Source organism: Cervus canadensis, chromosome 28 (assembly GCF_019320065.1).
Source record: "Cervus canadensis isolate Bull #8, Minnesota chromosome 28, ASM1932006v1, whole genome shotgun sequence".
NCBI lineage: Eukaryota > Metazoa > Chordata > Mammalia > Artiodactyla > Cervidae > Cervus > Cervus canadensis.
The window spans coordinates 46982178-46998018 of NC_057413.1; the positions used below are offsets into that span (position 1 = coordinate 46982178).

A 15841-nucleotide genomic window follows, 5' to 3' on the forward strand; every position below is an offset into this window, starting at 1 on the left:
AATGTAACACAGCTATCTAGAAACAAGAGAACTGTGCATCCTTTTTGACACAGATACTTTTATGGGCAAGATAAAACTATCACAGTCCGAAGATGCTTGTCAGTTCATACATACCTGTAAGCACTATTTACACCACCTGACATGTAGTAAGAGATGAGGGTGTATAACTGTTCTCACACACAGTCTTGTGGCCCACTCTGAGAAAAATGAAGCTTGAAGCCAAAAGAGACAACATTCATGAAAAAATTTAAAAATCCTTGACATCAGGGTTGACTTTATCCAAGAAGGTTTACCTCTCACAGTGTATCAGAAGATTCATCTATGGAAGGCTGGTACATAAAAATGCTAACTAGGATACATAAGAAAACTATAACTAACATTTACTGAACACTCACTATGTTTTGGGCATTATTCCAAGTTTTTTTTATATAGATTAACTAATTAATCTTCAACATCACTATGAGATAGGCATTTTATTGTTCCCACTTATAACCAAGGAACTGAGGCACAGAGAAATTAACCTGCCTAAATGTCAAGCTAATAATGGCTAGTCAAAAACGGTCTGGTTCCTAAGCCCAAGTTTTTAACCAGTAGGCAAAGAAAAAGACACATCATGCACTTACATATCTGGGGCAGGGTGGGGGGAGTGGCTAAGATTCTGACAGAATGTTTTTGTTATTTGTAGTGTTTGAATTATTGACAATAAGCATGTATGGACTTGTATAATTTAAAATTTTGATATCATAAATTTAGTAACACCTTTTTATTGGATTTTCCGTGGAATTCTATTTGATTACCACCTGACACACAATCTGCACTTGGCTAAAGAACGGATCCCCAGGGTGAACCTAACATCACGGCAGCTGGCAGTATTTGGAGCGCGGAAGGGGCTGCTAACACTCTTGACAGGTCATGACAGATACAGTCTCTATCCCACCAACAGTAAGCTTCACGACCTACCCGAGGACTGTTTTACCATGGGGGCTGGTCTCCAGGTCCTGCGTTCATTTTCAAACATAGCTGTGTCTCCTCTTAAGTTAATTCATAGCATTTAGAAAGTCACAAGGGTAAGAAGAAAGAGGTGACGAAAGAAAGGAGGTGATAAGACAAAGACAGTGACTGAGCAGTCACCCCAACAGGACACCAGTCCTGGCCACCTACGGAAGCCTAGTATTACAGAATGCTATTGTGAACAGTCTTCATGAACAACTTTTTATTACCGCTTTGTTTCTTACCCATTAAACAAGTTTTTCCCATCTTCTTCCATATTACTCCACAGTCATTGGTTAGGTTTCCTCGTCTCTATTACCTACAGGGGGGAAAAATCTGTAAGGTCAGGCTGCTATATAGCAAGAGAAAAGCAATTTCATGAATTTTATTTATAAATTCAAAAACAGGATCAGTATATTACAATACAGTTTAGTGAACTCCCCATAAGTCCTCAAAATCAAGGTAAAAGAGTGGGGGAAAAAGCTGTAATTTTTTTTTCAGCTAAGAGCAATCAAACATTAAGTCATCTATGAATAGACTGATGGAAGTATGAAAGGTTTACTTCCTGAAAAGACGCACTTCTGTGTTTATTTTAGGTTTTAAAGATTACACACTGCCTTGGCATATAACTTGAAACTGTCAGAAAAACCAAAACAAATTCATGGCAACAAAAATGATTGTGTTTCAAAAACCCAAATTCTTTTTGTGTAAGTGAAACAGGTAATGATGCCAGATGCCAAGAGGTGACGTCTTTGTGCTAGGTGGGTTCATGACTTTTAGGGAAGCAGCATACATTCTATGCACAAGAACACTGTATTAGTCTAAGTCGTCTAGAATTTGGACACATTACGTGCACAAACACTTTTTAGGTTTCTGACACTGTATTCAGGACACAGGATTCAATAAGCTTGAGATTAAATCACTGTCTGCCACCATGTAACAAGATGAAAAGTTCTCTATTTTGCCATCCTAATAGCTAACACAAGAATTCCTCTTAGAAGACACTCTCAAAAAAAAAAAAAAGAAATGAGAGGAAAAAAAAAAAGACACTCTCTTTGTGAAAATATGTTCCCTCCATAGGGTCTCCCACCACTCAGGTCCAGTCCCCTTGGGGTTGATGGTTCCCTGCAGAATGGCTGTCAAGATCCCAGAATGATGGTCAAGAAAGGGGAACTGCTTTACATTAGATGAGGAGAACTTGTTGTTTTATCTCTGAAAGGAACAAACAGAAGGATGATGAGAGGGACAGGAAGATTAGAAAAGAATAGTATAGCAGAATGAAGCTGGGATAGAGGGGGAAGTGAAGTTCTCTAGTCAAGGGAGGTCTGGAACATTTTCAGAACAAGGATGCCTTAATGGGAAGTTGCATGAATGCAATATAGGGCTCACCCACCTCTGTTTTACCTCCTTTCTTCAGTTAGGTGTACTAAAAACACAAATGCCCTGTATGGACAGGGCCTTTCTGAGAATCAGAGAAGGAGCCCAGTATCGCATCTGAGGACATCATGCTGTGTGTCAGAGGCACAAGACAAGAAAAACAGGGGCCCAGGAGGCAGAAGCAATTGCATGATGGTAAAATCCAGGAAATGCACAAATATTTTTAGGAAGAGAAGAGCTTACAATTTGCACACATTCTAGGTTGGGGGTTTGAGGCAATCTTACTCAGGAAGCTAAGCTGACACTGTATGGATGGGGGTTTTACAACTATACACTTTCCCTTGTTGCTTTAGCTGGGGGGAGGGACACACCGTGCCACTTGTGGGATCTTAGTTTCCCAACCAGAGACTGAACCCACACCCTTGGTGGTGAAAGCACAGGGTCCTAACCACTGGACCACCAGGGAATTCCTCATAAAATTTCCCTCTTTCATGTCCAAATTTTCAACCCTACTTTTAATATAAAAACAGCAAATGATTAAAACTTAACTTAATTACTCTTAAATCCAAGTTATGGAAATAGCTATTAATTTGTCGAGCAGTGACTTCAATACTTATGATGGTGATCTTGAAAACTGTTAGGTCCTATTGCAGTGATTTGTTCTATATATCTGAATTTCCACCCCCCCCCATTCAAAACTATATTACAGTAGTATAAACAATATAAATGGGACCTAAATGGAAAATATTTGAATGAGGGTAGTCTTATTAATAGTTTGAAGTTAATTCTTCAATTCCATTATAATTTTCCAGTTTTCAAGTCTCTGTTATTAGAGATAAACTCCCAAACAAGCAAATTCCAATTGTACCTATTATAAGTGAAACCTGCTGAACTCTCAGGCTTTGTGGCATGTGCAAGGCAAGAAGAGTATAGGATGCAGAGTAACAGAGACCAGTTATCATCACAGTGGCCGTGCCAGACCTTACGCAAGCAATTTAATTTCTCTAAGCTTGTTTTCTCATCTGTGTCAGAGCACCGGCATAAGGATTAAACAAAAATGCAGGTAAAATCCTAGCAAGCTGCCTGGCACATTGTTGTTGCTTAGTCGCTACGTCGAGTCCGACTCTTTGTGACCCCACGGACTGTAGCCCACCAGGCTCCTCTGTTCGTGGGATTCTCCAGGCAAGAACACCAGAGTGGGTTGCCATTTCCTTCTTCAGGGGATCTTCCCAACCCAGAGATGTGAACCCACATCTCCTGCATTGACAGACAGATTCTTTACAACTAAGCCACCTGGGAAGCCTAGCCTACCACATAGCTGATGACTAAGAAAAGTTTAGTTTCCTTCCTTTATCTTGCTACATTTACAGTAATTTTCAGGGGTTGAGGAGAAAATCCTTTCTTGAGAACTTTACTCAACTTACTTTTATCCTGCCAAACAATAACAATAATGATGATGATGATAGCTGCCGAGGATCCTTCTTCTATAGCCTTTAAAGTGTACCAGACACTCAACTAAGCACTCTAACATAGTGGGTTGGCCAAAAGTTTTGTTCGGGCTTTTCTATAAAATGTTATGTAAAAATCCAAGTGAGCTTTTTGGCCAACCCAATATTAACTCAGTCAGTCCTCACAATAACTGTGAGGTAGGTATTATCTTTATTCACATTTCACAGACATTGAAACTGAGATTCAGAACTTTCCTGGTGGTCCAGTGGTTAAGAATCTGCCTGCCAATGCAGAGGGCATGGGTTCGATCCCTGGTCTGGGAAGATTCCATATGCAATGGAGCCACTAAGCCCATGTGCCACAACTACTGAGCCTGTGCTTGAGAGTCCAGGAACTACAACTCCTAAGCCCGTGTGCCGCAACTACTGAAGCCTGTGAGCCCTAGAGCCCATGCTCTGCAACAAGAGAAGCCACCACAAAGAGAAGCCTGCGTACCACAACTAGAAAGTAGCCCTTGCTTGCTGCAACTAGAGAAAGCCCGTGCACAGCAATGAAGACCCAGTATAACCAAAAATAAATAAATAAATAATAAAAATGCAATGAAAAAAATTTTCAAGAAAGAAACCAAGGTACAAATAAGTTCAACTGTTAAAAAGTGGCAGAGCTAGGATTCCAACCCAGGTTTCTACTATTAAGAGATACCGGGTACCAGGGACTAACATCAAGGTGACAACAGCAATGTGTCTTCTTTAAGGGTGCTCTAATATTAATGTAGGGGATGTTCAGATGGTTTACCAAGTAGAACAGATTCATATTTTAGGTAATTAAAGTTATCTAAACTATATAATTTATACATAATTAAAATACAGTTTTACATTTATATGCCTCAAAATGTTTTATTACATATTTCATAGTTTTACATTTATTAACCTCCTGGAGGACAGCAGTAGCATCTTATTTTACTAATTGTGGACATCAGTGGTGTCCTAGTGCTCATTAGGTGCTCAGTAAATACTGATGAAAGAATGAAGAGACTGGTTATTAAACTGAGAAAAAATTTTCAAGTTCATCTGTTATTTCCATGGTGGCTTATTTCCCACCACCCATTCACTCCTTATCTGCAAGACTTTGCTGGATTTAAGTGTTTTCCCAGTCTATTCCATTTTTGGTCTATTCCAACTTATGAGCTCAGGTAGCAAAATGTCTTATGACAAAAAGTCTCAAGTATACAATTAATCAGAAGACTCATGCATGAATGCAAGCATGTAACATATTGTTATGGTTTTCAAATGCTTCCACACACACATCTGAGATGCCTCAAGACAATCCTGAGAGTACAAAGAAGGTATGATAATCCAGGAAGCTACATCAATGCTGATTGCTTTGGAATGAAAACGCAGTCTCATGTCTGAGCCAAAGAACCAATGGCTCAGAACCTGAGTTTGATGTTTTCTCTGTAATTGGGTACAAAGTCTATGAATGACATATTTTTAAGTCATGAATGTTCAGTCATATCCAACTAAAGTAAAAAGAGGCCAAAAGACTTGGAAGATACAAAGGCAGAGGAAACTCACACAACTAGATAAGGAAAAGTTTTACATGCATCTACAACTAAATAAGGGCTTCTCTGGTAGCTCAGACAGTAAATCATCTGCCTTTATGCGGGAGACCCAGGTTCGATTCCTGGGTCGGGAAGATCCCCTGGAGAAGGAAATGGCAACCCACTCCAGTATTCTTGCCTGGAAAATCCCATGGACTGAGGATCCTGGTAAGCTACAGTCCACGGGGTCGCAAAGAGTCAGAGACGACTGAGCGACTTCACTTTCACTTTTCATAACTAAATAAAGAGACCTCATATAAAATTTAAGAACTGCACAATTAAATCTCTCTTGGCTGCTAAGTTAGGAAGCCCAGTACAGACTGTTGGGAAGAGACAGAGAGATTAGGTATCAGGGAGCCTGGGCTTCAGTCCACACTCTGCCACTGAAGAGCTATGTGATTCCCAGTTTCATTCAAAGAAACATAAAACATTGCACAGTATGGATCGCATGAACAAGGGCTCAAGATCTGCTGACTTTACTGTTCTAAGTTATTAGTTTGCCATGGATTTTACCCATTGGGCTTCCCTGATAGCTCAGTTGGTAAAGAATCCGCCTGCAATGCAGGAGACACAGTTCGATTCCTGGGTTGGGAATATCCCCTGGAGAAGGGAAAGGTTACCCACTCCAGTATTCTGGCCTGGAGAATTCCATGGACTACATAGTCCATGGGGTCACAAAGAGTCTGACACAACTGAGCGATATTAACTTTCACTTTCACTTTACCCATTAATGGCCCTGCATGATAATTTAAGTTCAAATTCAGAATCTCTGAACAGAAACGCAAAACAGACAGATTTATGATTTTATGTGAAATGCAAAGGGTGCTGGGAGCACATTTACACTCTTTGACCTTAATGTAGAATAATCTGGGTGGTAAAATCTAAGTTCATTTACAAAATGAATCTTATATACAGAATTCCCCCCCGCCCCACACTGCTGCCCCGTTTTAAAATGAAGGTTTATCTCAAATTTTACTTCTTACGCAGTACTTTTCTTTAAGATTTTTTTTTAATGTGGACCATTTTCAAAGTCCCTGTTCAATTTGTTAAAGCATTGTTTCTGTTCTATGTTTTGGTCCATTGGCCACAAGGCATGTGGGATCCTCGAACCCTGACCAGAGATGGAACCTGCACCCCTGGCATTGAAAAGCAAAGTCCCATCACTGGACCACCAGGGACATCTTGGCAATACCTTGTTAACATTAATAAAGTATTCATACTTTCAATTAAAATTTTCACATGGTATTTACCACTGCAAACTTTATCATCTTTCCATGGATACATTTCTGTGTTAGAACAAAACATTTCATGTTGTTTCACCCTTCTTAAATAAAAACAATTTGGGATCAATATGGTGTACAAGAGATTCAGAGTCTCAGATTGAAAGATTAGCAAGCGCCACATTAAAATTTTTCTTCCCTAAATGCCTGTGTGGTGGTTAGAATCAAAAAGGTTTTAGAAATCCACCTGCCTTATTGATTGACATTCATATCTGATAAGATACTAAATGGATCTGTTAATTTATAATAGGAATAAGAACATGGGAGAGTGAGAAAGCCTTAGATTTAGAATCAGAAGACTTGGGTTTAAGCCTCATGTTATCCACTTATTAGCAATGTGAGCTTGGGCAACTCACGAACATCTTGGGACCCCTATGTCCTCACTTGTTAATGGATATAATATCAGCTCTGCTCCTTTCCAAGACTGCTGTGAAGATCAAATAAGGAAATGCATGTGTAAGTGCACGGTAAACTGATGAGAGCTGCCCATGAGTGGGCTTCTCTTCCCCTCCCACCAAGGAAAGCAGAGGCTTTAGATCACTACTCTGGTGAGAGGAGGCACAGATATGCAAATGTTCCAGGGACTTGGGGGCATGCTAGGATAAAAGAGTTTGGTCACTCATGCAGAGCTCAAGAATTTTAAAGTGTATTTGGTATCCAGGTCTTCATTTTAGTTAAATGACATTCTGGCCTTAATTAAGTATTTGATAAGAAATAAAAAACATACAACCTTAGCCAGATTGGGAAATCCTTTTCACCAAAAAATAAAATGACTTAAGCAACAGCATAATGTGCATCCTCAATTATGTAAGATACATATATGAAAACAAAAGCAATACCAAAACCCACTTAGTTTGTAGAGCAGCAGCGTCAGCCACAAAAGACACCTTCTACACAGCATATGCCGGAGTTGCTATTTCATCACTGTGCTTAAATATAACCCTGTTTTTTTAATAATCTCCACATAGGATAGATATTATTAATTGGTAGAGTTCAGTCAGCCAGCATTAATAGAAGCCATTTTTAAAGCATTAGTTTGGTCATTACCAAGCACATTTCATAAATACTATACAACAATTTTGTCAGCATAGAACAGCAATGTATAATGGGAAGAGAACACTTGTAAAAACATCATACTTTTACTAGATACCATGCTGTGTGCGTGTGTCGGGGGGGACCACATTATTTGCTTAGTTAATTCTCACAATGAGGTAGGTGTCAGTGGCATTTTACAGATGAGAAATGGATACTCAAATTGGTGATTAGATGACTAGTCCAATATCTTATAGCAAGAAAAGAGCAGCGCTTCGCAGGGAAGCTCAGTTGGTAAAGAATTCGTCTGCAAAGCAGGAGACCCCACTTTGACTCCTGGGTCGGAAGTTCCCCGGGAGAAGGGACAGGCTACCCACTCCAGTATTCTTGGGCTTCCCTGGCGGCTCAGACAGTAAAGAATCCGCCTGCAATGCAGGAGACCTGGGTTCGATCCCTGAGTTGGGAAGATCCCCTGGAGGAGGGCAGGGCAACCCACTTCGGTATTCTTGCCTGGAAAATCCCATGGACAGAGGAGCCTGGTGGGCTACAGTCCATGGGGTTGCAAAGAGTCAGCTAAGCTACTAAGCACAGGCCCATGATAATTGCTTAAAGTTGCCAGTAATTCCACATGAGTGGCAAAGAACATGAGGTTTAGGTGAAATTTTGTCCCTGCTTTCATTGTTTCCCCATCTATTTGCCATGATGGGATGGGACCAGATGCCATGATCTTAGTTCTCAAACTATCACTATTCACTACACTACAAATGTGAGATTATGGGTTTTCCCTGGAAATTTCCATAAAAAATAATATTTATAAAATAAACATTTTAGAAGTGCTCTGAAATGGACAATGTAAAGATATAATATGGTTAAATAAATTGATGGACTATATATCTGTGTCAAGCAATGAGAAGTTAAGACACTGGGATAAGATTAAAGCCTACAGAGCTTTCCAACTCCTTTGTTTTAGCAGAAACAGCACAGAACTTGATGGTTACTCTGTGGTCTGCTTAGAGTATTCAAAGACACAAAAGACATAGATGCAGGTGTTAAAAATATAAAATTGCATCAAATTATAAGACAATACCTTGATTAGGTATAGTGGCTACGAGAGCAGATTTAGGAGTCAGACTGGCCAGATTAGAATCCCAGTGGGACCCAGTTCCTAGCTCCAAGACTCAATTTTCTCATCTATCTCATACAATTATTGGGGAGTTACAATGTGTACAGAGTTCAGAAAAATCAATGGCAAGAGGCTAAGTGATCAATAAATGTTACCTGTTATTTCTCTAGTATTACCTCGTGTAAAAAATAAAATATACCTGTAAAAGCACTGAAGGCCTTTCATTATGGAGCTATTTTTCAAATGTAGAAATTTTAAACATAATAAAGAGAATCAAACTACTAAATTTCTTGATAGTAGGATACTGGTTAACCTGGAGTAGGGCATAAGGAATAATCACAAAGGGAATTTTACACTTGTAGGATGTTACCCCAGCTTTTGTTACATTAGTCTTTAATAAAACACACCTATGTTTAAGTGTATTTCATGTTTCACAATTTTTAAAAAATTGAAAAAAGTAAAAGTTATATATATATATTTCCAAAGCATAATAATGAAAGAGCATTATTTAACTTTAGAAGAGGATGACAGGAAAAGAAAAAACAACAAGAAAACTATGCTTTATCATTCTAAGTGTTCTAGGTTACCTCACATTATGTATGTAACAGCTTAGCTCAGTCATGGAACAATGTTCACCCAATTCCACTCAATCCTAAGAGACATCATTTTTCGTTGTGGGTCATTTGTTTTAAAGGGTGTCACTGATTCACTGGGAGCACCTCTTTATGATCCTGATATCTGGAGGTTGTAAGGAAGCTCAGAGGGCTTCTAGTTCAGTGTGGTCACTTTCCAGTTGAGGAAACATTTGACTCCTTAAGCTTCCAGCAACAGGCTGTCCCTGCTCTACTCCCAGCTATTACTGTTAGTCACCAATGTGACATGTAACTTCTCAGGTGGCACTAGTGGGTAAAGAACCCACCTGCCAATGCAGGAAACATAAGAGACGTGGGTTCAAGACATGGGTTCGATCCCTCGGTCAGGATGATCCCCTGGAGGAGGAAATGGCAACCCACTCCAGTATGCTTGCCTGGAGACATGGGTTCGAGCTATGGGTTTGATCCCTGGGTTGGGATGATCCCCAAGAGGAGGAAATGGCAACCCACTCCAGTATGCTTGCCTGGAGACATGGGTTCGAGCTATGGGTTTGATCCCTGGGTTGGGATGATCCCCAAGAGGAGGAAATGGCAACCCACTCCAGTATTCTTGCCTGGAGACGTGGGTTCGAGCTATGGGTTTGATCCCTGGGTTGGGATGATCCCCTGGAGGAGGAAATGGCAACCCACTCCAGTATGCTTGCCTGGAAAATCCCATGGACAGAGGAGCCTGATGGGTGACAGTCCATGGGGTCACACAAGAGTTGGACAAAACTGAAGCGAATTAGCACAGCACAGCACAACGTGACATGAGGGATGGGCAGAGCCCATTCTTTCAATCAGCTCGTAATAGTGACTGGAGAAAAGGTGAGTATTTTATACCAACCGTCAGCATCTGTCAAAGACCTAACATGGACCCCAGCGATGCTGGCACCTACAGAGGAACCCAACACCTCAATGAAGGCACTCCATAAATATATGTAGAAGGGAATTTATTCAAAAGCATAAAGTAGGGTTTCTGACCCTAAGAATTCTACATAGAAATGAAAATCACCAAAGAATCCTAGTCAACAAAAATGAATTTGGTGGTGTTCTGGGGCAAAGTGTACAAAGTACAAAATATAGGAGGGAAAGGAAAATAAGACAGAAGAGTTCCGTCATGGGATAAAATGCAGAAGGGGTCCTGGAAGAGAACTAAGAACTGCATTTTGAAAATTCGGCAAAGAAAGCATTCTAGGATTTCTCCAAATAAAGTTGACATTTTAATAACATGTTTCCTTTTCCTATTACTGAAACATTGCAACAGGTGTGCTAATTTGTTCTAAATAATTTTATCTGCTATAATTACAATTAGGAAAGAGTTTCTGCCCTCCCCCACAAAGAACTTTTGGAGGCCACTGAGAAGGGAACAGTAGGAAGAAAAAAGAAAACTTTTAAATGGTAAATATAAATTCTTCAAAACAAAACAATAAATTCTTTGTGTCTTAGGGGTAAGACACAAATTTTCTTGAGTTTTAAAGTTCACCCCAATAAAACTAGACCCCAAACTTTAAGAGGAAAAAAAAAAGTCCATGACTGCAACTTAAAGCTGACACTAAATTAACAGGACATTTGGGTGACATAAACCATGGTAAAGAGCACCTATTTCCAGCTACTTTAATGAAAAAAGACAGAACCACACTGGCAAGGAAAAGAACACTGAAAGGACTTCTCTCGTGGTCCAGTGGCTAAGATTCCATGGCCTTGGTTTGATCCTTGGTCAAGGAATTAGATCCCACACATTACAATGAAGACTGAAGATCTTAAATGCCAGAACTAAGACACAGTGCAGCCAAATAAATTAGTATGTAAATAAATATGTTAAAAAAGAACACTGGAGAAGACTCAATTCTAGCTTTAGATGGATGAATGAACATAGGTAAGCCATCTCTGTTCTCAGGGTCTCAGTTTCCACATCTGTAAAAGGAATGTTGAAGTTACTTTATGACCTACATTTCTATTATACTATCTGCAAACTTCCCAAAGTCATTTAGATGTCGCTCTTCATAGCAAAGCTTCCCTGGTGGCTCAGTGGTGAAGAATCCACCTGCAATGCAGGAGATGTGGGTTAGATCCCTGGGTCAGGATGATCATCTGGAGGTGGGCATGGCAACTCACTCCAGTGTTCTTGCCAGGAAAATCCTATGGACAGAGGAGCCTGGAGGACTATAGTCTATGGGGTCGCAGAGTCAGAGACGACTGAAGCAACCAAGCAAGCATATACGCTCTCATAGCAAGCTATAGGTTAGGCATTAATTCATTAGGGTAGCAAAAGACCAAATTAATTTATATCCTGTACAATTCTGTTACTGTAGCAAAATTTTGCAATGGTTATAAACCATAAGCCTATTAAGTTTTGTGTTGAAACAGGGCATCAGAGAAATAAATTTGGATCTTCACTGAAACACGATCCGTTGAACACCTTTATTTACCTCCCAAACTCCACTAAAATGGCATTAAAAACATAAAATTGCTAAGGACAAAGACTAGGAAAGGAAATGACCACAACAAAGTTTTTGGAAGCTAAAAAGAAGATTAGTAAGTTTCTTGATGTAGCACAGCAAAGAAACCAAAATGAACAGCATCTTAAGGGGAAGCCCAGAGCAAAGCGAACTTGCTTTATATACCAGAGAAGCTCAGACTGATCTGAAAGTGGGGACACCAGGCAGGGCTGAATAAAGGAAAACAAGGTGAAAGTTCTACCAAAGGTCCCCACCCTGACTCCAAGCATCCACTGGTCAGAGGAAAGGAATTTACTCTCTGCAAAATAAAGAGCCTCTGGACCTAGGCACAACTAGACACAGGCCTATCAGTCTAAAAAGACAGGGATTAAAAGAAGACTGAGTTCCTTAAGGCAGATAACCCCAGCTCTTTTCCCACTCAGCTCCCCAAATGTTGTAGGCAGGAATGTATGCCAATGATTGAAGCATTCTGTCTGGGGAAAAACCTGGCTAAGAGAAAAGAAAAACACCTACAAACATGGATTGCTAGAGGTGACCCGCTGCTCCACACAACCCCCCCACCTCCACCAACACACACACACAAATGGTTCCGGGTTAATCACCTTATAATGAAGACCACCAGTTAACTTTTAGAAGCCCCCACTCAGGCAAATTCAGTTTTCAGTTTTTCAGCATCTCATTCTGGAATATGAGTAAGACAGCCAGGTCCATACATTTAAGGAAATTCCCTAAAAGAAAGACCAAAACAAATGATAAAGTAAGGTACTTTAAGGAAAACAGAGATGTACTGGAAACTGCAGAAAACTTTAAAAACTGTAATTAATATAGAGAAGAGCTATTCCATCCATGAAACAAAAATAGAAAACTATTAAAAAGCAACACTGAGAAAAAAAATCTTGAAAATTAAAAATATGACAGAACATATAAAACTAATTAGAAGAATCTGAAGATGAAGTTCAAGACATCTCCCAGAAAGTAAAACAGAGACCAAAAAATAAAATAAGAAATAGATAAGATGGTAAAATTAAAGGACTCATCAGTCCACAAGTTCCAAACACAAATAATAAGAGTTTTAGAGAGAAAGAATAAGAAAACTGGGGGAGGGGGGGGGGGGGAGGAAAGGGAGGATTTGGATAGAACTTAAGAATTAAAGAAAATCTCCCAAAACTGAAAAAAAAATCCTTATTTCTAAATTGAAAAGGCTCTCAGTGTACCCAGTACAACAGAGAAAACAAGGCCTTGGTGACAAAGATTATCATAATATTTCAGAACATCAGGGACAAAGATCAGACCCTGAAAGTAACCAAGGAGGGGGGAAAAATCAACAATCAGAATACCACAGGGTTTCTCACAGCAATAATAGAAGCTAGAAATCAACACAGCAATGCTTCTTAAGTTCAGAGAAAATATCCTCCAATCTAGAATTCTAGAACTAGATAAACAATAAATTAAGTGTGAGAGAAAATGAAGACATTTTCATACATGCAGATTTACATCTCAGGCACCCTTTTCTTAGGAACCTTCTGGAAGAATTGCTTAATTGAGGTATAAACAATGAAGGGGGAAGATATGGGGTCCAGGAAACACGGAGTTCCAACATAGGAAGTGAAGAAAATACCTAGGCTCTTCAGGAAGGTAAATCCCAGGATGAGAGCTGTTCGGATCTACAGAAAGCCCATACGGATTTTTAAACATAGCAGCCTAATATCTGGAAAAGACCTTGATGCTGGGAAAGATTGAGGGCAGGAAAAGAAGGGAGCAGCAGAGGATAAGATGGTTAGATAGCATCATCGACTCAATGGATATGAGTCTGAGCAAACTTCAGGAGATGGGGAAGGACAGGAAAGCCTAGTGTGCTGCAGTTCATGGGGTCACAAAGAATAGGACACGACTTAGTGACTGAACAATAAAGGCTACTGTTTAGAAAAAAATAGCATTAAATTCCAAAAGAACAGCTGGAGGAGTAGAAAATGGAGGTCTCTGGGAGAGGCAGAATGTTGGGGAGAAGAAAAGCAGGTAGGATATTTTTTATGCTCTATTCATACTTAGCACTGATAAATATTAAATTTTAAAAGATTCTTGAAAAGGTTAAAAAGAGTATTTTAAAATCACATCTAAAAATCTAATTTTCCAAACAAGATTTCTGAGTGAAAAAATAGTGAAAGAAAAACAGTCATCTTCAAGGAAGAACAAAATCAAAGCCCTTGGAAAACTCTATATCTTAGCATAGAGTGTAGCTTAGTTTGAAAAAAATTAAGAGCAGAAAATAATGTTTTGCTGATAGAAATTTACTCAAGAGGCATAACCACAAAAATCAGCAAAAACAGAACAAGGAGAAAAAAAAAACTTTTTTTATCATATTATGGTGTTATTGGGAAAAGTTCACAGTTTATGGCTTTGTCAATCACATCACAAATTAAAATTCCTTTTCCACTCAGTCAGGCAGATGCTAAACCAAAGTCAACATAACGATTTGATTGCATCACATCTTGGTCAGAAATGAAAACACTTAAAAAACTGTACTGCTTCCTCAGAAAGGCAAGCACAAATACTGGAAACCTGTTGGAACAAGGAAAGAGCATTTTGAATCAGAGTCACTCCTTTTCTGAGACCTGAAATGAATAAGAATAAGATCATGTGCAAACCTGAAACTGCTGCTTAACTTTCTCTAAGACCCTAAGAAGTGGCATCTCAATTAGGAAATATGCTTTTCTCCATCCATACCACTTTAAAAATCAAAACGTTCATACTTTCTATTGGGCTTCCCAGGTGGTGCTGCTGCTGCTAAGTCACTTCAGTCATGTCTGACTCTGCGAGACCGCACAGACTGCAGCCCACCAGGCTCCCCTGTCCTTGGTATTCTCCAGGCAAGAACACTGGAGTGGGTTGCCATTTCCTTCTCCAGTGAGTGAAAGTGAAAAGTGAAAGTGAAGTCGCTCAGTCGTGTCCGACTCTTAGCGACCCCATGACTGCAGCCCACCAGGCTCCTCCGTCCATGGGATTCTCCAGGTAAGAGAACTGGAATGGGGTGCCATTGCCTTCTCTGCCCAGGTGGTACTAGTGGTTAAGAACTCGCCTTGCCAATGCAGGAGACATAAGAGACTCAGGTTTGATCCCTGGGTCGGGAAGATCCCCTAGAGGACGGCACAACACCCACTCCACTATTCTTGCCTCAGTTCAGTTCAGTAGGGTGTGACCCCATGGACTGCTGCACGCCAGGCTTCCATGTCCATTACCAACTCCTGAACTTGTTCAAACTCATGTCCATCGAGTAGGTGATCCCATGGACAGAGGAGCCTGGTAGTCCACAGGGTCAAAAAGGTCAGACACGACTGAAGTGACTAAGCACACATACATACTTTCTATACCGTTTCACAGAAAAATGAGAAGTATAATATGGTACTTTTCTTCTTTTTTTAATGTTATCTGCTTACATACATGGAGAAGGCAATGGCACCCCACTCCAGTTCTCTTACCTGGAGAATCCCATGGATGGAGGAGCCTGGTGGGCTGCAGTCATGGGGTCGCTAAGAGTCAGACACGACTGAGCGACTTCACTTTCACTTTTCACTTTCACTCACTGGAGAAGGAAATGGCAACCCACTCCAGTGTTCTTGCCTGGAGAATACCAAGGACAGGGGAGCCTGGTGGGCTGCAGTCTATGCGGTCTCGCAGAGTCAGACATGACTGAAGTGACTTAGCAGCAGCAGCAGCAGCTTATATTCAATGAGTGCTAAGAAGTACTTCTCAATCAAGTGTTGAGCTCTTCAGAGACAGGCAAGTTAGAGAAGATGTGTCATGTACTCAGTTGTGTCTGACTCAGGGCTTCCCTGGTAGTTCAGCTGTCAAAGAATCTGCCTGCGATTAGGAAGACCTGGGTTCGATACCGGAGGAGG

The 15841-nt window shown here is 40.2% G+C and overlaps 1 protein-coding gene across 5 annotated transcripts in view; it reads right to left on the bottom strand.

Annotated features, from left to right (window-relative positions):
• MED20 (mediator complex subunit 20) overlaps nucleotides 1-15841 on the bottom strand; it is a 71131-nt gene that overhangs the window by 25315 nt on the left and 29975 nt on the right. Inside the window, exon 5 of one of the 5 annotated variants that reach the window (XM_043449639.1) lies at nucleotides 1236-1309. The exons of 1 other annotated variant lie outside the window; for it this stretch is intronic. In XM_043449639.1, the coding sequence (XP_043305574.1) occupies nucleotides 1280-1309 (30 nt within the window). In that variant the 3' untranslated portion in view covers nucleotides 1236-1279. Of the gene's footprint in view, nucleotides 1-1235; nucleotides 1310-12589; nucleotides 12674-15841 lie in introns of those variants that run through there. 3 more of the 5 variants (XM_043449635.1, XM_043449636.1, XM_043449634.1) reach the window with 3 other exon arrangements.